The sequence below is a fragment of the Nycticebus coucang genome, chromosome 6 (genome assembly GCF_027406575.1).
Source record: "Nycticebus coucang isolate mNycCou1 chromosome 6, mNycCou1.pri, whole genome shotgun sequence".
NCBI lineage: Eukaryota > Metazoa > Chordata > Mammalia > Primates > Lorisidae > Nycticebus > Nycticebus coucang.
The window spans coordinates 124,817,204-124,841,364 of NC_069785.1; the positions used below are offsets into that span (position 1 = coordinate 124,817,204).

General features: G+C 47.6%; 1 protein-coding gene across 5 annotated transcripts in view; it reads left to right on the plus strand.

Annotated features, from left to right (window-relative positions):
• Positions 1-24,161, plus strand: part of POU2F3 (POU class 2 homeobox 3) — a 94,004-nt gene that overhangs the window by 25,932 nt on the left and 43,911 nt on the right. For 4 of the 5 annotated variants that reach the window (XM_053596125.1, XM_053596126.1, XM_053596127.1 and 1 more), the window contains one exon: positions 15,911-15,945. The exons of the other annotated variant lie outside the window; for it this stretch is intronic. In XM_053596125.1, the coding sequence (XP_053452100.1) occupies positions 15,911-15,945 (35 nt within the window). The remainder of the gene's footprint in view (positions 1-15,910; positions 15,946-24,161) is intronic. 5 annotated transcript variants of the gene reach the window in all.

Here is a 24,161-nt window from a genome sequence, read left to right on the forward strand (position 1 = left end):
TCATTTGAAATTCAAATGAGGATGATTAAGGTTTTCTTGAGGAGGGAAGCGCGGACAAAAGGGGTTAAGCCGGCTGGCAAATGTCGGCTCCAGGGCTCAAAGTTATCAAAGGGAGGCGTGCACTTGGCTGGCTCCCCTCCCACACGTCTCAGAAGGCCCCTAGAGACCTGCTGGTGTTAGGACGCCTGCCTCACAGGAGAACCAGCTGGGTCTCTATCCCCTCCTGCACCAGGGCTCAGTTTACCCCCTCAGTGTCCTGAGGATGCTGAGCTCAAGGGCAGGAACACTGAGTGAGTTCTGGTCTGGTGTTCAGGTTTACCTCCCTCTGGTGACTGAGGACTGGTCGTCCTCAGGTTGTCTCTCAGTGAGGTGAGAAGAACAATTTCTGTACTTTCTTGTTTGTTGAGTGGGTGTAAGGACAGGTGGATTAGTCACCAACCTTAGCCGAGTCACTTTCCCTCTTGGGGGCTGAGTTTGTGTATCTGATGAAGGGTCCAAAGCTGAGTTTCTATGACCATTTCCAGCTCTGAGATGACAGCAGACACCCTCGGGTCCTTTTTACACACCGGTTAGCATTGGTAAGGCTCTTTGGGTGATGTGAATTGCTGTCCCCCTAAGATTCTCTAACGTGTTAGGAAGCACTCCCCTGCTCCTCCAGCCTGCTCTGACCTTGGGGTAGTTACTTAAAGGCTCTCTGCTCACTTTCCCCATTTATAAAATAGGAGGGGCTGGGTGCAGTGGGTCACACCTATAATCCTAGCACTCTGGGAGGCTGAGGCAGGAGAATGGCTTGAGCTCAGCACTTCAAGACCAGCCTGAACAATAATGAGGCCCCACCTCTAGAAAAGTTAGCCAGGTGTAGTGGTGCTCGCCTGTAGTCCCAGCTCCTCGGGAGGGTGAGGCAGGAGGATCATTTGCATGCAGGAGTCTGAGGTTGCTGTGAGCTAGGCTGAGGCTATGGCACTCTAGCCCAGGTCACAGAGCAAAACTGTCTCGAAAACAAAACAAACAGTAACAGTGCTGCAGTGAAGGTTAAATGAGTCAATATTCATAAAGCACTTAGGACAGTGCCTGTCAGATAATAATACTATTTGCTGTTACTAGTATCAGGAGGACGAAGTGTCCACATAGGGGGTACAGTGACTCATGAGCCATTCCAGGGAGTCTCAGACTGTCGCCTGTCTCCCGAGAAGCCTTCCCTGTGATATACTTGTACTCAGTACACTCTCGTGTCCACATGTGTCCAGGACTCCCAAGTTGAAAGTGCATTTCAGTGATGAACGCCCACAGGGAGGCCTCCCCGGTGAAGCATCCCTCAACCCATCGCAGACTTCTTGTGTTGATCCTAACTCAAGTTTGTCTTCACTGCTCAGAAAGTAGGGACATGGCAGGAAGCGGAGAGGGAGCCAGTGGAGGGGGTCCCTCCTCCCAGGACCGGGCGCTAAGAGATGGAACAGATTCACCAAGACTGCATGATTTTATAGTTCCAGAAAATCAAAAGTTCCTTTTTTTTTTTCTTAGAGTTTCTGCAGCAACTCCACATAAGGTTTTATTTGGAGATGACACCGTGCAGTGTGGACAGCCTTTGCTGGTAGGCAGATGTGGGTTTGAGTTTCTACTCAGTGGTTTATTAATCAGTAACCTTGGGCAAGGTAATTAACCACTCTGAGGCTCAAGCTTCCTCATCTGTAAAATGGGGATAATAACACCTACTCATAGGGTGGTTGTGAGGATTAAATGCTGTCATGGATATAAAATGTTTGTTTACTGCAAAGCTTCGTGCATAATAAATGCTCAATAAATGTCAGCTACTAATTAATCCTTATTATTTGAAAACATTGTTCTACTGCCAAAATGTTTGAAAATTCTCTGATCTCACCCTATTCTCCTATTTTATGGGAAAGGAGACAAGGTCAGAGAAGGGGGATGATTTTCCCAAGGTCACAGCAGGAGTTCAAACCTATCTTTCCGTAGGAGCCCCTTCCCTGCCCCAGAAACTTTTTTTTTCATTTTGTTTTTCTGGCTGTTTTGTTCTTTCCTTGGACAAAACCTCTCTTCTCACTACAACCTTCCCCTCAAAGCCCAGCACCAGACCACCTGCTGCTACCACATCTTAGAGGTCACCATTCTCTTCAGCTCTCACTTTCAGGGGGCTCTGTGACCCCAGCCTGGAGTCCCATGGCACTAGGCCCCTCGGTAATGGGGTATTGGCGCCAATGCAGGGCTCTTGTTCTGTCTGCTCCAGGCCCTTAAGTGTACACTTCCCCTGCGTCCCTAGCCCTGGGAATACCAGCTCTAGCAGGGAAGGGAATGGGTGACCCTGGCAGTATTACACCATGTGATGGAAAGGACATGGTGTCTCAACTTGGAAGGCAGCTTTGTGACATCTGAGGAGCCCTACCTGCTCTGAGCCTCACTTAACTTTCTAGTACCATTGGAGTTCTATACTTCCAGCCCTGAGATGTCATAGGCAGGGGCAAAATCAAATAAGAAATGGACTTGAGGCCCAGGCAGGTAGATTCCTTGAGCTCAGGAGTTCGAGACCAGCCTGAGCAATACCGAGAACCCATCTCTACTAAAAAATAGAGAAAGTAGCCTGAGGGTGGGCACATGTGGTCCCAGCTACTCAGGAGGCTGAGGCAAGAGGATCGCTTGAGCACAGGAGTTTGAGGTTGCTGTGAGCTATGACACCACAGCACTCTACCAGGGCCACAGAGTGAAACTCTGTCTCAAAAAATAAATAAAATTACTTGAAAGTGTGCTGCAAAGTAAAGGGTCCACAGCAGGGCATGGCATTGTGAGCTCTGCGTGTTGGCAGCACGTGCCCTTGGAGCCCAAACTTGGAGATCTGAATTCTTTCCTTCCAGTTCTGGCACGAGTGACCTTGGGTAATTTACTTAACCCCTCCCAGCCTCAGTTTCTTTATCTGTGAGACGAGTTGCGAGGAATGAATGAAATGAGAGCCTATCTGTAGCAACTTTCCAAAGTGTGAGTTGTTCTACAGAAGTGAGATAGCATCTCCCATCTAAGCTTTCTCGCTGCACAAAGGATATCTTTGTGCCCATGTGGGAGCCGGAGCCCCACTGCGTCCCCCCCCGCCCCAGGTAGCACCTCCTGCTCCTTTTCTCCCCATCCCTCTCCCCCCCATTTCTCTCAGCCCTGGGATGAGGCTAGCATAGAGGCCCCAAGTCTCCTACTGATCGGAAACCTCTGGACCTCTTCCCCTCCCGAGGCTGGGGTGGGGCTGAAGTGGTGCTGAGTTGGAGTAAATGTTGAAAGAATCACATGGGCAGTCATGGAGAGAGTAAATTCCAGGTAGTGGAGCTCTGGGATTTTGTCTCTGCTTTGCTTATCTCTTGTCCTCTCTGGGACTCAGTTTCCTCACCTGTAAATATCAGGACCAGGAGTCTCCGTGGTTCTCCTCTGGCACAAAAAAGTTCTGGTAGAAAGATAGCAGCTGCCAGGCACAGTGGTATGCCTATAGTCCCAGCTACTTAGGAGGCTAAGGTGGGAGGATCACTTGAAGCCAGGAGTTTGAGCCCAGCCTGGACAACGTAGCAAGCCCTCTTTAAAAAAAAAAAAGGAAAAGAGAAGAAAAATAGCAGCTGGGTGGGGTGCTTCTCTGAGATGTGCTTAGTGGGTACAGCCAGAACAGAGCTCTTATTCAACAGAGCTTATTTAATTTCCTTTGAAGTTGGGTTTTTATTGTTTTTCCAAAGTCAGGGGACTATGAGTCGAGATCCTGATGGGGAACTTGGATATCCTGGCTCCATTTCTTGACGCATAGCCTGAATCTCTAGACTCTCTTTCTGGAACCTGGTGCCATCTGCCCAGGATACTCCTTCCACTGACCCCTGACCAAGCTGCCCACTTTTGCCCCTGTGGTGGAGATGAAGGGGCAATGCTATAGCTCAGACTAAGAAGAAGTTATATTATATATATTTTTTGATTTGTTTATTTATTTTTTTATCAAATCATAGCTGTGTACAATAATGCAATCATGAGGTACAAGGTGCTGGTTTTATATACAGTTTGAAATATTTTCACCGAACTGGTTAACATAGCCTTCATGGCATTTTCTTAATTATTGTGTCAAACCCTTATACTCTATCTACACTCAGTAAACTTCACCTGTACCCATTATATTTCTTAAAAAATTAGGAGACCTTGGTGAGGAGTCTTTCCTTTATCAAAGAACAGCAGGAAAATTTGCAGTGGGAAGCTGGGAGGCTGCTGGGCTTCTCCTAACAGAGGGTACAGCCGAGCTCTTCTGTCCCCCTTGGCATGGTCCCAGGCCCCTGGTATCTGTGGCAAGGGACAGGAGAGCAGGCTTTGGGGTTCAACTTCATGACCATGCATGTGAAAGAAAGTCACCAGGACACTCACGAGGCCATGTCCCAGGAAGCCCTGAAGTTGGTCGTGTTGACTCTCCACTTGGCATAGAGAAATAGAAAAAGCTTTTTTTTTTTTTTTGTAGAGACAGGGTCTCACTTTATGGCCCTCGGTAGAGTGCCGTGGCGTCACACAGCTCACAGAAACCTCCAACTCCTGGGCTTAAGCGATTCTCTTGCCTCAGCCTCCCGAGTAGCTGGGACTACAAGTGCCCGCCACAACGCCCGGCTATTTTTTGGTTGCAGTTTGGCCGGGGCCGGGTTTGAACCCGTCACCCTCGCTTTAAATCATAAAAATCTCCAAATCCACAGACCGTCAGAGGTAAAAGGTACATGAAGGGCACCCAGTCCTAGCAGGTGGGTGTCCTCAGGAGAGTACCAGCCGAGGTTGTCAAGCCCTGAGTTTTAAGGGAAAGGAAAAAGATGCCAGGATCCACTAGTGATCCTGGGCGTGGCGGCACCTTTGTGTTTCCCATCCACACCCTGACACTTGGCTAGAGGAAAACTGAGACTCAACTCCTCAACCAGCACTCTTCCCACGCGCCATCCTGGGTCCACCTGGGTCCTGCTCTTCAGGTGGCTTTGAGAGTTGGTGTCAGGTTCTTCCAAGGTATTTCCTCGCACCTCAGAAGGAAATGGCAGGAATGGGCTCAGAAACTTTTTAAGTATTTAAAGAAATTGAAGGCTATGGAATTAAGCTATTTGCCCAAAGTTCAGTATGAAACAGCCTTTGGAGTGACCTTAAACTTAGTGTAGTTTGCTGTGTGTTCTCTGGACAGAATTCTGACCAATAGGCCACACTTGCTAGCTCCTTGGAGGAATCTCAAGTACCAAAAAAGGTTGGGCAGGGGCCTGGAAAAAGATGTTTTGACTAATTTCAGTGACCACACGGGATGTCTCTAGGTGTGCTCTGGTGGCTGGCTGCTCTGGAGGGTATCCAAAGTCCTGATGCCTTCATGACCGCTATCCCAGAAGTGCCAACAAGTCCCCAAGTGGTCATAAAGTATAATCGTGTTATACTGGAAAGCAGAGATGGTGAAGAGAGAACAGTCCAGAAATGGGAGAGGCTCAGCCCCATTGCCGGTGTTCTCTGCACTGTTTACCAGACAGAAGTGAACAATCCTGCTGGAACAGTTCTTGGTTCTCGTGCTGCTACCTCCCTCACCCAGAGAATTGCTCCCCAGGCAAACTCACAACCAGGGCTGCCAAAGCTATGCAAATCAGCCAGGCCTGCAAGGCTGGGCTGTTGGCCCTGCTCAGAGGTGGGAAAGCAGGCGGCCCTTCTAGGGGGCTGACGTCCAGCTCCTGGGGTTGGAGGCCTGGGCAGGAAACACAAGTCTCTGTTGTCCAGTGTCCTCAGGGTGCCGAGGGAAGAAGAGAGTAGGGATGAAGGCTGCTTTTGGCACTGGTCCTCTCCTGCACACTGATCTTTGGACTTTCTCCTTGCAACTCCATTGTGTATTATGGCAATCCTGGCTTAAAGAGATTGTATCAGAATCCTGGGGGGGGGGTCCCCCCCAATTAAATGTGCCTTTTAGTCTTTTTCAGGGACAAGAAACAGAGTCTTACTCTGTTGCCCCGGGCTAGAATGGTATGGTATCAGCCTTGCTCACAGCAACCTCAAATTCCTGGGCTCAAGTGATCCTCCTGCCTCAGCCTCCCAACTCTCAAGTTTTAAGATTTCATGCAGTTGATTGAAATGTACCAGGAATTTTTCTTGCCCTCTTAGAATCTGGTAGTACCGAATAGCTGAGACTGCAGGCTCCCACCACAACGTCCAGCTAATTTTTCTGTTTTTTTGGTAGAGATGGGATCTCACTCTTGCTTAGGATGGTCTTGAACTCTTGAGCTCAAGTGATCCTCCTATGTTGGCCTCCCAGAGTGCTAGGATTACTGATATGAGCCACTGCACCCAGCCCCTTTTAGCCTTTTTTGATCACTTAATTCACATTCTATGGACTGGGATATTGTCTTTATATTAATCCAAATGCCTTCAACCGCAGCTCTGCTTCTTGCTAGGAGATCTTTGGTAGAGATGAACAGTCCTGAGTCCTATAGGACCAAGGAAATGCTGCAGTTGGGGCCTTGAGTGAGTCCTCAGACCTTCTCCAAGTTTAAGAGGTGCCAACAGTGGAGTCATGCTAGAGTGGGAAGAACACATTACATTAGGGTTGGAGAAGAGGGTTTTTATCTCCCCTAGGGGTCATTCCCTATACACACCCATACTTTAAAAGCTCCATTGCTTTGTACAATCACCTACCCTTGTTGAGACTCAGTTTTCTCACCTGTAAAATGGGGTGAATAATAATCCCTCATCTTCCCAAAGGCCAGTAACTTGCCTGGATGATGGTATAAGGACCTTTTCAGCCCTATGAGCCAGAGTTCCAAGGTGTTTGTGCCCCTGCCGGCTTTCTTGCCATGGAGGCCTCATGATCCAAAGATTCCTGGGGATCTATAAGAACCAAAAGCGGCCTAGGGAGATCCCAGGCTGGTGGCCTTGCCAACTTGGCATGGATCTCACTCATTTACTCCAAGACCTTCAAATAGGGGATTTTGATGTATCCTTTGAGCCCTTTCTGTCTTCCCCTCCCCTCCCCTACCTTCCCCTCCCCTCCCCTCCCTTCTGTGTACTCAATCTTTTATTTGTGTGCAGAGCAAACAAGACAGAGGGAAATGGCAGAGAGAGTGCTTTGGTCCTCCCTGGGCCCCTCTTTGCAGGTGCTATAGGCCATGACCAGATTCCCAGAGGGGTAGAAAAAGCCCTGGTACATTTCAATCAACTCCATTGAATCCTAAAACTTTCGAGTCAGGGCAGGGTGGGGGACAAATTTTAGAGGTCACTTGAGATCCCCCTTTGATACTATTAATTGCCCCATTAATTCAAAAACTACCTCTGTCACAGCCCTGAAATAAACAGCCTCTGCAGGAACTTTCCCAGGGACTGGAAGCTCTGTCAATGGGAATCTCCAGGTTTCACTGTGAGATAATTCCAGTTGTCACAGAATTCTTCCTTATACTGCGATGAATCCTACTTCCACCATTGGCCTTTGTTCTGCTCTTTGGAGCTGCAGGCTAAGCCTACTTCACTTCCATGCCAGAACGTGGGGCAGAAGGAAGAGTCCATGGATATTTATTTTATTTTATTATTGTTTTTTTAAACTTTCTTTTTTTTTTGGCTGGGGCTGGGTTTGAACCCACCACCTCTGGCATATGAGGCTGGCACCTTACTCCTCTGAGCCACAGGCACTTCCCTGACATTTATTTTCTTTCTTTTTTTTTTTTATTATTATTTTTTTTTTGTAGAGACGGAGTCTCACTTTATGCCCCTCTGTAGAGTGCCGTGGCCTCACCCAGCTCACAGCAACCTCCAGCTCCTGGGCTTAAGCGATTCTCTTGCCTCAGCCTCCCGAGTAGCTGGGACTACAGGCACCCGCCACAACGCCCGGCTATTTTTTGGTTGCAGTTCAGCCGGGGCCGGGTTTGAACCCGCCACCCTCGGTATATGGGGCCGGCGCCTTACCGACTGAGCCACAGGTGCCGCCCCCTGATATTTATTTTCATACTAACTGTGCGCTGGGCAAAATGCCAGGTGATTTTAAATGTTCCCTCGTGAATTTTGTAAACTTTTATTTTGAAAAATTCCAGACATACACAAAATAGAGAAAACACTTTAACGGAAGAGCCACATATAGCCATGGAATGATTTAATCTTTAACATTTTGATTAACTTGCTTCGTCCATAACTTGCTTCATTCATTTTTCTGAAGTATTTTACTTATAACTTCATTTTTTAAATAACTTTATTATGGACACACACAAAAAAGGGAAGTGATACAATGAGACTCTATATACTTGTCACCTGTTCTCAGCAACCATCACATTTTTGTTGCTGGAATATTGTCTTGTAAACTGTAGACACTGTAATGTTTCAGATACATAGATATGGATGTACGCATCTCTAGAACATGAGGACATTTTCCTTGAGCACAATATCATGATCACACTTAACAAAACAAATCCCTTGTTTAATGCTCATGGCAATTTTGATGATAAAGTATCTTCAAATATGCAAACAAAATTTTTTTTTTTTTTTTTTTGGCCGGGGCTGGGTTTAAACCCACCACCTCTGGCATATGGGACCAGCGCCCTACTCACTGAACCACAAGCGCCGCCCTGCAAACAAAATTTTAATCACCTTATGTATCAAATATCTTTTTCTATTCTTGGTTCCAGTTGGAGGTTGGTTATTGATATCTCTGAAGAAAGGCATGGTCAGGCTTCACATTGTACCAAATGGTCATAAAAGTGGGGCATATCTGGGTAATTTGACTACTTTAGTTGATTAATATGAAGTAGAAAAGCGGGGTTACATTTCACATGATTGGTCAAAATAGAATTCCCTAACTAAAAAAAGTCGTTGGGTTATTTAAGAAAAATTTTTTTCATCACAGTAAAAAAAATGCATAATATAAAATTTTCTATCTTAACCATTTCTAAGCATATAGTTCCACTTCACTTATCTTTGATTTATATAGTTGATTTTTTTTTTTTTTTGAGACAGAGCCTCAAGCTGTCACCCTGGGTAGAGTGCAGTGGCATCACAGCTCACAGCAACCTTCACCTCCTGGGCTTAAGCAATTCTCTTGCCTCAGCCTCACAAGTAGCTGGGACTGTAGGCACCTACCACAATGTCTGGCTATTTTTTGGTTGCAGTTGTCATTGTTGTTTGGCAGGCCCGGGCTGGATTTGAACCTCTGCTATATGTGGCTGGCGCCTTAGCTGCTTGAGCTACAGGTGCTGTGTTTTTTTTTTGTTTGTTTGTTTTTGTTTTTTTGAGGTAGAGTCTCACTCTGCCATGCTAGGTAGGGTGCTCTGGAGTCATAGCTCACAATAGCCTCAAACTCTTGGGCTTAAGCAGTCTCTTGCCTCAGCTGCCCCAGTACCTAGGACTACAGGCACCCGCCACAACACGTGGCTAATTTTTCTATTTTTAGCAGAGTTGGGGTCTCGTTCTTGCTCAGACTGGTCTTAAACTCCTGAGCTCAAGGGGTCATCCACCTTGGCCTCCCAGAGTGTTGGGATTACAGGTGTAAGCCCGACCTATATAGTTGATTTTTTTTTTTTTTTTTTGGCTGGGGCTGGGTTTGAACCGCCACCTCCAGCATATGGGGCTGGTGCCTTACTCCTTTGAGCCATAGGCACTACCCTATATACTTGATTTTTTAACCTAAAAGCAGGGCTTTACATTTATTCCTGTTACATTTGATCTTACCGGTTTTGGCCTCCTGGGAGTCGACTGAAACATTTTCTAATCCTGATTCTGTCATCTACTTTTAGATGACTTCATTTATGTATTGCTTTATGCTCTGCTTTGAATCATTTCCAAATTTGATCAGCATCTATCCTGTTTATTAGCCTAAGTGGTTGATTAAAGTCTAAAACGATAGTCACCTTTTTCTGTGTCAGCCACTTGATACAGTGGATTTATTGGGAAAGATGTGTAAGTTCAGTCACAAGAAATCCAACTTTTTGTCCTAGTTCAGGTTCTCTGGGGCTATGTAACCCCAGAAAGGTGTTTTCCCCTCTGAAGTTGGACTGCAGTGTTGGACTCTGAAAGAAGTGCCCCTGGCAATATGTGTTCCGTCCTGTTCTGTCTTTTCTGCAAGTGACAGCCGTCTTCCAAGGAGGGAGAGAAGCCTTGGAAATAGAATGTGTTCAGGTTTTACAGATGGTGATGCTTGTAGTGTCTTAGTTCTGAACAGGTCAGCAATTTTTTATAGCAATTTCTTAGTGATTTGGATCAGTTACACGCATAATCATTCAGCACCAACTATGCATCGGACACTTTTTAAAATTTTATTTATACTTTTTTTTTTTTTGAGACAGAGCCTAAAGCTGTCACCCTGGGTAGAGTGCTGTGGCATCACAGCTCGCAGCAACCTTCAACTCCTGGGCTTAAGCAATTCTCTTGCCTCAGCCTCCCAAGTAGCTGGGACTACAGGCACCTGCCGCAATGCCTGACTATTTTTTGGTTGTAGTTGTCATTGCTGTTTGGCAGGCCCGGGATGGATTCAAACCCACCAGCTCTGGTGTATGTGGCTGGCGCCTTAGCGGCTTGAGCTTCAGGCTCCAAGACTATACTTTTTTTGAGGCGAGGTCTTTCTCTGTTGCACAGACTAGAGTGTAATGGCATCACCATAGCTCATAGCAACCTCAAATCCTGGGCTTAAGAAAGCCTTCTGCCTCAGTTTCCTTAGTAGCTGGGATTACACAGGCATGCTACCACACCTGACTTCTTTTTTTTTTTTTCTATTTTTTTGTAGACAGAATGTTTCTGTACTGCTCAGGCTAGTCTTGAACTCCTGGCCTCAAGTGATCTTCCCACTCGGCCTCTCAAAGTGCTAGTATTACAGATGTGAGCCATTGCACTTGGCCTCAGACAGACACTGTTTTAGACACTCAGGGTCCAAAGATGAATAAGATATAATAACTCTGGCCTCTGGGAACTCACAGCCTCTTGAGGGAAACAGACATACAAACCACTGACTCTAAAAATCTGTGATATGTGCTGTGAGAGATATAAATAAAAGATGAGGAAACAGAGGTGGGATTCCTTTATTTTGCACTTGATCTTAGCCAAAAGGCTGAGAAGCGATCAGGGATTCCTTTATTTTGCTTTGGCTAAATTTTATGGAGGATATGACAGTTGAGTTGGGTCTTGAAGGATAAGTATATGTTTTCTAGGTAGAGAAAAGGGAGAAAAGAGCCTTCCAATTAGAGGGAACAGGCCCTCACATAGTTAGAGGCCCTCACACAGGACCAAGCTCCACCTTTTGAGAAAGGGACTTGGATGTCTGGAACCTACCTCTGCAGTTGTACAATGCTTCCCAGTTTAAAAAGGATGGTAACAGCTTTATCTCACTCAATTCTCTCTGTATTCTTGGGAAGGGAATGAAGTGGAATTATGACCTTATTTGACCATTGAGGAAGCCTGAGCCTTCAAGAGGTCCCTGTATTGACTGAAGTCACTAGCTTAGGGGTAAAGGAGCTCAGACTTGAACCCCAGTCCTCTGATTGCAAGTACAGGACCCTTTCTAAGTGTGTCCTACTGCTCTGCTACATGACATCTTAAAGAGGTAGAAAAGAAGGGCAGAGCCTGTGGCTTAAAGGAGTAGGGCGCCGGGCCCATATGCCGGAGGTGGTAGGTTCAAACCCGGCCCCGGCCAAACACTGCCAAAAAAAAAAAAAGAGGTAGAAAAGAAGTTTCTGGTGACCATAGACCAGACCAGTGTTAAATACAATATGATCATTGCCTCTCTTGCTTTCTCTGGGGAAAAAAGCACCTTCCTTAGGGTTTCAAAAATGAACACATTTAAACATTCTGGGAAGTGTGGAGCAGGGGAGCAGCAGCGAACCCCAGTAAGCCAGATCACAGCCTGCAGTCTTTCCAGATACTACCTCCCAGGCCTTCCTGTAGGCTGGGTGGGGAGAGGTGCCCGGTGCAACAAGTCCAGCAGACCATGGGAGGAAAGCAGTAACATGAGGGCTGAGACAGTTTCCCCTCTGCCAGATCTGGAGGGAGAATCAACAGTGTCATCAGATAATATAATGCCTCTATTAGACTATGTCACCAGGTCTCCACTCAGACATCCAGAGCTGTGCAGGGTTGGGAGCCATGAGGGAAGCTGTGCTTCCTGAGGTCACTCTTACCTGCTTTGTAGTGGAACTAGAACGAGATAGGAAAAGCTCTGGAAACTCAGCCCTCACAAATGCCGGAGGCTGAGCTACTACACTCTGCTGTCCTGGGGGATCAGGGGCCAATCTCTTGACAGGCTCTGGCTGGCCCCAGCACGTCCAATAAGCCAGGGGAACAAGGAGAATTAGACAGAGACGCTGCTGCAGGTAAGAACAGATTCGGCGAAGTGGGGAAACTCCATTGCCCGGCTCCGAGCACAGCAGGTGCACCCTCCTGGGGATGGGCCTCTTGAGAAGGACCACTGAAAACTTCTGGGCAAAAGAAATTGTTGATTTTCTTGGCTGATGAGTTTTAACATTAACCTCTGAATTCTGTCTGGTTACCTTTTTTATTTTCTGGATGTAACATCATAACGGCCATTACAGAAATCAGAAGTGAAGCAACGTCTTAATTGCTCACAATCTGATGAGCTCCTCCAAACCAAACTGGCCTCCCTGGTGTTTTTCCTCCCTTCTGCGTCTCATTCCCATGTGTGTTACTACCTCCTCCTGGACGTACCTTCCCTGACTCCCAGGACACGCTGCTTTCCCAGTCCTCCTTCCACTTGAGTGCCCACTCTTTCTCAGCCTCATTGGTTGGCTCCTCTTCCCTGTCCCAACAGTGACCCTTTTCCCTCTTCTTCTGGATTCAGTTCCTTTGTCACTTGAGTCCTGTGGTTTTTAATACCACCTATAAGCAGATAGCTACCCAGTTTTTACTCCTGACCTCACATTTCCCTGAGTCCAAACTCATGTCCCCACTTCCACTGGGATATCTGATCGCCATCTCAAACTTAACACGTCCTCAACATTGTGGTTTCCCGCTCCAGCCTGCTCATCCTGATATACCCTTATCTCAGTAAATGGTGTGACCGCACATACCCTCGAGGAACTCCAAGCCCTAGGGATCTCCCTTGACTCTTGTCTTTCCTTTGCCCTCCACAACCTTCCGTCAGTCAGTCCTGCCCGCTCTTCATTCAAGTAGATTCTGAATCCAGGCCCTCCCTGCCTCCTCTGCCACCATTCTTTCCAGTCCACTTCCCTTTCACCTGGGCCATAGTCACAGCACTCCCATTGATCTCCCTTCCTGCTCTCTACCCTCACAAGTTTAAAGATTTAAGTCAGACAATCTTCCTCCTCTGCTCAAAACCCTCAAATCACATCCTTGGAGTGAAAGCCAAGGTCTTGGCGGTGCCTGTAGCTTAGCGGCTAAGGCGCCAGCCACATACACCCAGGCTGGCAGATTTGAACCCAGCCCCAGCCAGCTAAACTACAAAGACAACTGCAACAAAAAAATAGCCAGGCGTTGTAGCGGGCACCTGCAGTTCCAGCTACTTGGGAGGCTGAGGCAAGAGAATCGCTTAAGCCCGAGAGTTGGAGGTTGCTGTGAGCTGTGATGCCACAGCACTCTACGAGGGGGACATAGTGAGACTCTTTCTCAAAAAAAAAGAAGAGAGCCATAGTCTTCACCATGTCCCAACCACCAAATCCCACATCATCTTTCCTGAGGTCATTCACTCCATCCATACTGACCACATTACTACCCCTCTACAGGCAAGCCTGTTCTTGTCTCAAGGTCTAATCCTTCCATCTGGAGCCATCTTCCCCCAGACCTTTGAAAGGTTGGATCTTTGCTTTGTTCAGTGAAAATGTCACCTGCCCCGAGTGATCTTCCCAGACCATCTTACTCAAGAATAGCCCTGGACACGCCTTTTCCTCTTACCGGGCCTTACTGTTCCCCACAGTAATTATCTCTACATTAAGTTATATATTTGATCACTTATTCCTTTTATGTCTTATGTCTCCTAAACTACAAAAGAAGCTCCATGAGGCCAGAGACTTCTCTGTCTTTGCCAATATTGCATCCCCAGTGCCTGGTACATAGAATGTGCTTAGTAAATACTTGTTGAATTAATGAATTTGTTCTTTTTTTAGGTCTTTGAGAATTGCTCCTGGTTAGCCCAACTTCACAATGTCACTAAAGGATTCTTTAGTAATTTTGTCTGTCAGGCTGCACCCCTTTAGGCACAAGTATTGTAGTGTGGGGGCCCTTCCCATCTTTAGCTGCCCTCATGGATTTTATTTACTGTCTCAGCAAATCTGAAAATCAGGCTTCTATTCAGAGATCACTTTGTATCTCCCTGTGGCCTTCTTTGCCAAGATCCCATAGCTCTTCATCTCTTCTCATCATGCCAGGCCACTTGCTCTCAGAGATGCCACATGACCATACAGGACAGGGCTGTGTCTCCCTATCATTGTTTAGCACAGAGCAGAAGAGGAAGGGTTAAAGATTCAGAAGATTCTCTTAGATCTCACTCATTCATCCCTCAGGTGACTCTCGACCTTCTGATCTGTTGGGAACTGTGGTCATTTCATGGCCATTGAGGACACAAAAATGGATGTCGCTGTCTAGTTGTGAAGGAATTCATAGACTAGTGGGAGAAACACACAGATGGCCCATGAGTGCCATGTGACCAGTAGACGGGGCTCCCAGATTCCAGAGGGGAGAGGGACTAACCCTGTGCAAGGAAGCAGTGCACGGAGACCTGGTGATAGGAGCAGCGTGGCGTGTTTTTCTTTTTCTTTTTCTTTTCTTTTGAGACAGAGTCTCACTATATTGCCCTAGGTAGAGTGCAGTGGCATCACAGCTCACAGCAACCTCAAACTCCTGGGCTTAAGCAGTTCTCTTGCCTCAGCCTCCCAAGTAGCTGGGACTACAGGTGCCCACCACAATGCCTGGCTATTTGTTGTTGTTGTTGTTGTCATTGTTGTTTAGCTGGCCCGGGCCGCGTTCGAACCTGCCAGCCCTGGTCTATGTGGCTGGTGCCATAACCACTGAGCTACAGGTGCTGAGCCAGCGTGGCATGTTTGGACATAAGCACGTTTTCAGTGTGGCTGGAGCTTGGGGTACCTGGGAGGTAGTAATACCAAAAAGCTTTTCTGTTAAACACATATTTACTTTTTTAGCCCTATTTTTTTTTTTTTTTTTTTAAGACGGAATCTCAAACTGTAGCCCTGGGTAGACCGCTGTGGTATCATAGCTCACAGCAACCTCCAACTCTTGGGCTCAAGCAATCCTCTTGCCTCAATTTTTTAATTTTTAATAGAGGTATGGAGTCTTGCTTTTGCTCAGGCTGGTTTCAAATTTGTGAGCTCAAGCAATCCATCACCTTGGTCTCCTAGAGTGCTAGGATTATAGGCATGAGCTGCCATGCCTGGCCACCCTACAATTATCATAAAAGAATAAAGCTGAACAAAATAAAAAATGAAAGTTGAGGGAGGGGAGAAAACAGGACAGACACCTGTCTATCTGATAAATTAGGTGTCATCAGCCCTAGAGGGCTGCACTGGTGGGGACATCTTGCTGCAGAGAAATTCCTTTAGGATCCTTGGCTGGTCTCCTCTTGGTCTCTTGGTCCAGGTGGGGATGTAACGGCTGCTGCCTGCAGGGGTGCAGCATAGGAACCAGGCAACATCAGAGCACGCACTCTGGTCGGCGTGGCAAGCCCTTCTCCCACTGAACTCTGATTTGCCATGTACTTTATTTTAGTCAGCCTCCCCTCCAAGGTGACTCTTTTTCTGGCTGTCCACTTCCCTGGAGGGGACTTGTGAAAGACATTTCCAGGAAAGAGGAGGAGGATCGTGGCTACAGGGGAAGTTGATGTGTTCTTTTTTGAAAATAAAGACACACTCTTTTCAACATCCTATTTTTTTCTCTAACCTTCACCTTCTTCCAATCCCGCTAGCAACTAATGTTTTTTTTTTTTTGTTTTAATCTCTTCTAGGAAATGATCGAAATGGCCTAGATTTCAACAGGCAGGTAAGAGCTTGCTTGGGTCAGAAGAAAACATTTCTTCTATAAATTTTGGGAGTCAGGCGTGCAGCATACAATTATTATGTATAGTTTGGGGGTGTTAATTTGTAAACTCCAAGCTTTCAGGATTAAAGGACCCTGAGTCCAACCTCTTACCCCAACCCATGATCCAATATCTCTTCAGTGTCCCTTCAAAAATGTTCTGGGCGGCACCTGTGGCTCAGTGGGTAAGGCGCCAGCCCCATATACCAAGGGTGGTGGGTTCAAACCCAGCCCTGGCCAAACTGCAACAAAAAAATAGCCAGGCATTGTGGCGGGCACCTGTAGTCCCAGCTACTTGGGAGGCTGAGGTAAGAGAATCGCCTAAGCCTAAGGATTTGGAAGTTGCTGTGAGCTGTGATGCCACAGCACTCTACTGAGGGTTAGTAAGTAAAAAACCTAAAAAAAAAAGAGTTCTGATAAGTGGAACACCTGTTTAGGGTGGACTGCATGCTGGCTGTGAATCAGAAATCTAAGAAAACAGCTCTTTTCCTGTCGAAGCTTAGGTAAACTGTGTGCAGAAGAATTTATGGAGCCACAGAGGATGAAGTGCCTGGGTGTCCTCAGGGAAGTCTTGATTTAAAGGAAGAAGTGAGGGAGCAAAACAGGAACAAACAGAGCCCAGAAAGATGTATGAAGCCAGGCTCAGGAAGACAGTGTAGTAGACACGAGCTTGGTGCTTTGAAAGGAAACCAAATTGGGTGAGGTTAGTTTAGTAGGGAGAGCTGTGGGCAGGAGAAGGTGGTGTTGGAAAGATTGTGGGGTGGGTGGAGATGTATGTGGAGAGAGAAGGGTGAAGCCAAGGAAGAGAACTTGCCCCTTGAGGTTAGAGAGTGACGGGAAGACAAGGGGGTGGGAAGCAGGACAGGGTGTGATGTCTGAAGCAGACAGTGGGAGGAGGAGAGTGCTGGAAGAAGAATGTCAAAGCTGAACCCAAGCAGTCATAGGTGATTCTAGAATAAGGGAGATGGGCAGGAATTAGATACAGAGCCAGAAAGCCTGGATTTTTGTCCCATTTCTGCCACTAACTAGCTGTGTAACCTTGATCAAGTTATTTAATATTTTTGATCTGAGTTTTCTCAGCTGGAAAATTAATTTATTTCCCTAATTTGGCAGGGGGAGCACCTACACTCTGCCAAGTGTGGGAACAGAAGGAAAATTAAGACATGGTCTCTACCATGGGCGTATAGGAAGAGGTGGGGAGAGACTCTCAGGGGAATAATTACAATCCAATCTCATTTCTGCTTTACTGGAGATGTGTAAAAAGAGCCTGGAATCAGACAGAAGTGGGAATAGTTAATTCTTTCTGAGAGCTCAGAGTAGAGGAGGTAATATTTGACTCTAGCTCTGAAAGATGAGTAGGAATTTGTTAGGAAGAGAAGAATGGGACAAAGGGGGGCGATAGGGAGACAGCAAGAAGGGCAGAATGAAAATCCCAGTGTAGGGTGCACCGGGTAGTCACTAGGGTCTGATATGCTGAGTTCAGGTTTATTTTTTTTCTATTTTTTTTTGTTAAATCATAAACACATAGATCATGTATACATTAATGAATGGATGGGGTACAATGTGCTGTTTTCATATAAAATTAGGTGTGTTTACATCACACTGGTTAATATAAACCTCCTCTCGTTTACTTAATTATTGTGTTCAGACATTTATACTCTATACTTAATAAATCCGACAAGTACCCTTATGGTTATGATTATGGTTATGGCATTATGGTTTAGATGGAAGTCTAGGATGGGGCTGTCGGGTCATGTGAAGTCAACATTTCCTAAAAGGCTGTTAGCTCTGGATATACCCTTGAGAGTCAGGGAGAGGAAAAATCTTGAGTCCTAGGCCAAAACCTTTTAGGCAAGAAAATTTCATAATTTTGTTCTTGAGGATGCCGGAGAAGTTTGCTAAAAAATGAAGGGCAACTTCTCTCCCTCTCCACTTGAGACCTAAAATAGAGATAGACTTGAATTAGGGAAAGAGCTAGGTTAACTACACAGAAGGACTTCCAGTCAATAAAGTTTATTAAATACTGGAACAACTCCCGAGGGAGGAAGACTATAGCATCAGCTTCTCACTCAAGGTCTTTCGATGGGTGACATTCTTATCTCAGGGGTGATTTTGCCCCGTATGCTTCAAGGCAGGGGCATGAAGGAGGTTCCCAAGGATTCTATGCGCCTGAAGGATTGATTCTGTGATCCTGATCCTTGTGCTATGTGCTTTCTGCTCTGAGGACTCAGGATTCCCCAGCTCAGGGTCCACCTGTCCCTGCCCCAGGCCCTTGCACAAGGTACATGGGGAGGAGCCTGTGCCACACCAAGACCTGGGTACAGGGGGTGTCCCATGCCAGGACAGCCTAGCCAGGAGGTGTCCAGGAGGTGTTTGGCCACCTGTGTGACGCTGCTTGAGAAACCCTCGTGCTGGAGATAAGGCTGAGAACTGCCCTCTGGACCCGAGCAGTCTGCAGGGAGGCCCCCGACCCTTTGAATGTCTTTGGAGGTGTGGTTCACCCACAGATTAGCTTCTGCTGGGAGTGGGCCCCACTCGAGTTTGTTTTCTTTGGATGAGCTTTCTAGGGTGGGTTCTTCCCTCTCTCTCCTGGGAGGGGTTTGGAGTTCTCATCACCAGCAAGAACAGACATGACAGCTCTTTCCTTTAAAGAGGGTGGGGGGAATTTTGGAGGAAGAGACACTCAGCCCAGTCACACTCATTTACACACTAGGCTGGGGCTCTCCTCTGCTCACCTGTGTGCCAGCTCACCTGGTGGGCGGCCAGGACTTCTCAGATCTGGCTTAACAGTCACACCTTCACAGTCCTCAGCAAGGGAAGCAAACCAGTACTGGCTGACTGCCAGGCTCTGGGCACTGTATCTCATTTAATTCTCATGGTAAACCAGAAGGAAAGTATGACTATCCCCATTTTACAGATAAGGAAACTGCCTCCCAGGCAGTCCTGCCTTTTTCAGCAAAGGATTTAAGAGATGAAATAACTCGATGGAGGTCACACAGTTGGTCAGCTGGCTAGGCCAGGATTTTTGTTTGTTTTTTGTTTTGGGGGGCCTCTGGTGGGACATGAACCTGGGCCAGGATTTGAACCCACGTCTCTTTGACTCCAGAGCCCGTTTTGCCCACGATGCCTTGCTGCGCCCTCCTCTTTCCCTGCATGTGCACACCGTCCTTGGGGAGAGGCCTGGGAGCCAGAGCTTGAGTGTGACCTCACCGTGACTAACCGGGAGGAAATGGGAGGTAGAGGGAGTGGAGGGGGGAAGAAAGAATGGTCGCGTGGGAGCAGTCTCCGTGTCTGACACAGACAAGGGGTTGGCAGACACAAGGGAACAAAGGAGAGCCCATCTCAGTGAAGCTCCCTTTGGAAGGCCCCAGACACTGGTGCTACTCAGAGTTGCAGCCTGATGCTGGGTAAGCTGCAGTTTCAAAGTTGCATGAATGAGGAATGCTGGCTCATGGGGAAATTTCCATGCAGAGCCTGTAAACTTCCAGGTCCCAAAGTACCAGCAGGACCAGGGAGTCCTGATCTCCCAAGCAGCCTGAGCCTGTTTGGGAGATCACTGTGGGACGATCAAGGGACACTCAGTCCCCAGGACGATGAGGCAGAGATGAGGGGCAACAGGCAGCTCCCTGGATAGTGACTCAGAGTCTTGGTTCCAGCACCATCTGCCCCTCACTAGTTGCTGTCCTCATACAAACCTTTCTGAGCCTCAGTTTTTTCCTGAATAAAATGAGGTTTGGCTGAGCTGATCAATAAGGCCCTGAACAATCTGTGTGTCCGAGTGCTGTCTTTGTCATTCTTCTGCAGTATTTTGACTCGTTAGTTGGACTCTGAGTTCCACTCTCTCTCTCTTTTTTTTTTTCTTTGAAGAGAAATGAGGAAGAGAGTCACCCTGAGACACAGTGAGGGGGACTATGTCACATGGACTCTTTCCTTTATGACCTTGTGTGATCCAGTGAAAAGAATACAGGGGCAGAAACAGAAGGACCCAGCAGTCCAGATTTGGGTCCATCTATCTATTCTTTTTTTTTTTTTTCTTTTTTTTTGTAGAGACAGAGTCTCACTTCATGGCCCTCGGTAGAGTGCCGTGGCCTCACACAGCTCACAGCAACCTCCCACTCCTGGGCTTAAGCGATTCCCTTGCCTCAGCCTCCCGAGTAGCTGGGACTACATGTGCCTCCACAACGCCCAGCTATTTTTTGGTTGCAGTTTGGCCGGGGCCGGGTTTGAACCCGTCACCCTCGGTATATGGGGCTGGCGCCTTACCAACTGAGCCACAGGCGCCGCCCCCATCTATCTATTCTTTGAATGTTGAGCCACTCTTAAGGGCTGGATACAGGGGCATCATTTATAAGAAGCTAAACTGCATCACTACATAGTGAATTGTGTAAGAGAAGAAAGCTGAGTTCTGGAATTCTGCACAAGGATATCGCAGAAGGGCTGGTGTCTCAAGTGGCTGGCAAGGGAAGAGTAGGGCTTTGACTGGCAGAGAGGGTTGGCAAGAATATTCCAGGCCTAGGAGACAGTGGATGTGAAGGTTCACTGTTGTAAAAGGGCATGGCTCTGGGGGCAATGTGAGAAGATTAGCATGGTGTGAGTTGCTGGACTAGGAGGCTGGGGTTGTGGCTTGGGCCAGGTTATAAAGAACTTTGGACACTCAACAAAGAAGTTTGGAGCTTATCCTGTGGGCAGTAAGGAGCCACTAGGCGTTTCCAAGCATGACTGGTTTCATTTAATGGAGCACTGGAGGGGGTGTGGGTGAGGAAGGAAGGAAAGATGAAGGAAGGAACATAAGAGAAGCCCGATGAAGTGCTGGGGTGGCAGGCCAAGGGCGGGCAATGCTAAAAGCAAGGATACAGCAAAGAAGTTATGCACAGAGAGAGAGAGAGAGAGCCAGGCTGCCTGGGTTTGAATCCTGGCTTCTGCACTACCTGACTATGAGAACTTAGGCAAGATTGTCAACTTCTGTGTACATCAGAAGTTGTAAAGTGGGGAGAATAGCGGTATCTATCTCACAGGTTGTTGTGAGGGTCAGATGAGAGGGGGAGAGAGAGAGAGCGTCTTAGACAAGCGTCTAGAACATACACAGGAGAGAAGTATTTCCTATTATTAGTATTATTAGTACCATGTCAGTAGGTGTGGAGCGACCCAGCTTTGAAAGAGATTTCCCAAATAAGATCAGGGGGCTTTTGGGCGGCGCCTGTGGCTCAGTGAGCAGGGCGCCAGCCCCATATACCGAGGGTGGCGGGTTCAAACCCAGCCCCGGCCAAACTGCAACCAAAAAATAGCCGGGCGTTGTGGCGGGCGCCTGTGGTCCCAGCTGCTCGGGAGGCTGAGGCAGGAGAATTGCCTAGGCCCGGGAGTTGGAGGTTGCTGTGAGCTGTGTGAGGCCATGGCACTCTACCAAGGGCCATAAAGTGAGACCCTGTCTCTACAAAAAAAAAAAAAAAAAAAGATCAGGGGGCTTTTGGCAACAGATTGGCTATCAAAGGAGAGGGACAAATCAGACATGATCTGAGATTTCTCGCTTGGGATGTTGAGCATTAGTGGAACCTCAACCAGAGACCAAGTCCCATTTCACTCAACCTGAAACCCCACAGTTGTGTTCTAGGGTATCAGTCTCTAACAGCCCTCTTTTCTGTTTTTGTTTGTTTTTTTTGTCCTTTCAAGAGACCAAGCATTTGTCCGGACAATGGGAGGAAAAAGAAGGGCAGATAATGAGCTATATGTGCTCAGAACACAGGGAGAAACTTGGCTCAGGAGCCCGGGAGAGAGGTCAGGACTAAAGGTGCATATTGGGGAGTCATTACTGAATCACATCACATGAAGGGATGAGAGAGAATGAGGTCACCCAGGGAGGATGTGCAGAGTGGGAAGAGGACCAAGGACAGACGTGAAGGAAAAGGAACACTCAAGCGACAGGCTGAGGAGTAGGTGTCTATAGATGAAAATAAGGAGGAACAATTAAAGAGGCAGGAGGAGAGCCACACCCACACAGGGGAGAGTTCCATGAAGGTGGGGATAGCCACCTACAGGGCAGGGTGAGAGTGCATGGACATGCTGCCCTGTCTGAAGTCTAAAAGTGGGTTCGTGGGTGTGGCAGTGAGGCCAGCAGCTCTGGCCTTATTCTAGTGTCTGTAGGGTCCTCAGGGAGAGTCCATGCCAGGTTGCTGCAGTTGAGAGGTAAGTAGGAGTTAAGGAAATGATGGAGACTTGGTGGCAGAATTCCCTTTCGAGGAACAGGATGGTAAAGGGATGATGATGCTGGCCTAAGATGGAGAGTGGGTGAAGAGAAGGCTTTTGGGGATGGGGGAGGCTTGAGTGGGTCTGGGCCTGGGAGAGACAGGAGGTGCAGCATGGGGAAAAGGAAAGAGGATGTGGTGGGGGCAGTGGGAGGGACCGAGTGGAGGGTTTAGACTAGAACAGGAGGAGGGCTCTTCTGAGAGGAAGGAGGGCTGAGTGCCTTGCTGGTAAGCTCAGGTGCACAGGGGTAGCTCCCCTGGTCCTGGAGTTTCTCCACTGTATTTCCTGCTCTTTGGGGCAACAGGTACCTTCAGAACATGGAGAGGTAGGATTGGTGTAAAGGGCGTTGGGGAGTCCTCGGTGACCGGTGCACATCTGGGCAGCCTCACACCCACTCTGCTGTGGTGACTTCCAGATCTATCATCTACACCCGTGGGTTTCCACCAGACAGATCAAGGCAGCATTTCATGCATTTTGCTGAATGTTCTCTTCAAAGTCTTCAAAAGTTTTGTGAGGTGCGGTGGCTCACCCCTGTAATCCCAGCACTCTGGGAGGCCGAGGCAGGTGGATTGCTTGAGCTCAGGAGTTTGAGAACAGGCTGAACAAGAGTGAGACCCTGTCTCTACAAAAAATAGAAAAATTAGTAGGGTGTGGTGGCATATGCCTGCAATCCCAGCTACTTGGGAGGCTGAGATAAGAGGAAGGCTTGAGCCCAGGTATTTGAGGTTGCCGTGAGCTATGATACCACAGCACTCTAGTCTGGGGCAACAAAGTGAGACTCTGTCTCAAAAAAAAAACAAAATCAAAAACAAAAACAAAAGTTCCGTGAGGCCAAAAGAGAGTCTGAAGCAGTCCTTGTCCCCAAGATTGCTGCCCCTGGAGCTGCGAATCTGTAGTCTGAAGTTTCCCCTCTGTCTGAGGCTCGGCAGCAGGGAGCTCACCAGTGAGTGCCTCTCCCTGGATGCACACCAGCGTAGCCAGAGCAGTTGCTGCATAGGCCCCTGGAATAGCATTTAGTTTTAAAACATCTGGGATTTCCCTTCATTGTTTTCTCAAATGTGACAGAGCAACCACCATAATTTTCTGGCTGCTCCTGTTAAGCATTGATTTGTTGTATTTAATTAGCTCAATGGGGCCTCTTCTGTAGGATCAACAAAATTCAGCCTAGGATTTTGCATATCCAGAATGATGGCGAGGCTTCTCCAGGGAGGCCCATGAGGGATACATGGGGCAGCAGTGAGGGTCTGTAGTGATGGCTGAGGAAGCCTCCTCCCCCAGGGACCCCCAAGAGCAGCCTCTGGGGAGCAGGAACTGAAGCAGCTGAGCTCATACTTTCGCTTTGCTGGGTATTGGGAAGTCAGAGAAGAGCGTCCTATGGTCCCTGCTGCGGAGGAGAGGGAGGCCCTGACTATGCCAGTATCAATGGGTCTGGGTCAGGAGTCTGAGGGAGTCATGATGGTGTGTAGAGCCTCAGGGCAGTGGGTCCAGTATGCTGGGGAGACTCTGAGACCTCCCGTGCGAGACCTGCGCAGATGAGCATTAAGGACCACAAGACTGTGGATGGTTTCCTTCTGTGGCAGGATCCAAGTTCGGCTCTGCACTTTCGTGGGGAGGTAGGATTTTGGGGGGTGGCAGAGTGGGCTAAAAGAGCAAGGAGGAAGAAGAGCCAACAAGTCACACTTCACTCGACCTTAAACCCCACAGTTGTGTTGTAGGGGGTTAGTCTCTAACAGCCCTCTTTTTTTTTTTCCCTCCAAGGTACCAAAGCAATTAAAAAATAGGTATAGGAGCCTGACAGATAGTGCTATGATGAAGAGAGAGGGTTTTTTTTTTTAATTTTTTCATTTTTACATATACATGTGTTTATTAGGTTTCCATTTCTTTTAAGAGAGAGTTTTTTTTGACCCTAAGAACTTTTTTTTAAATCATAGCTGTGTACA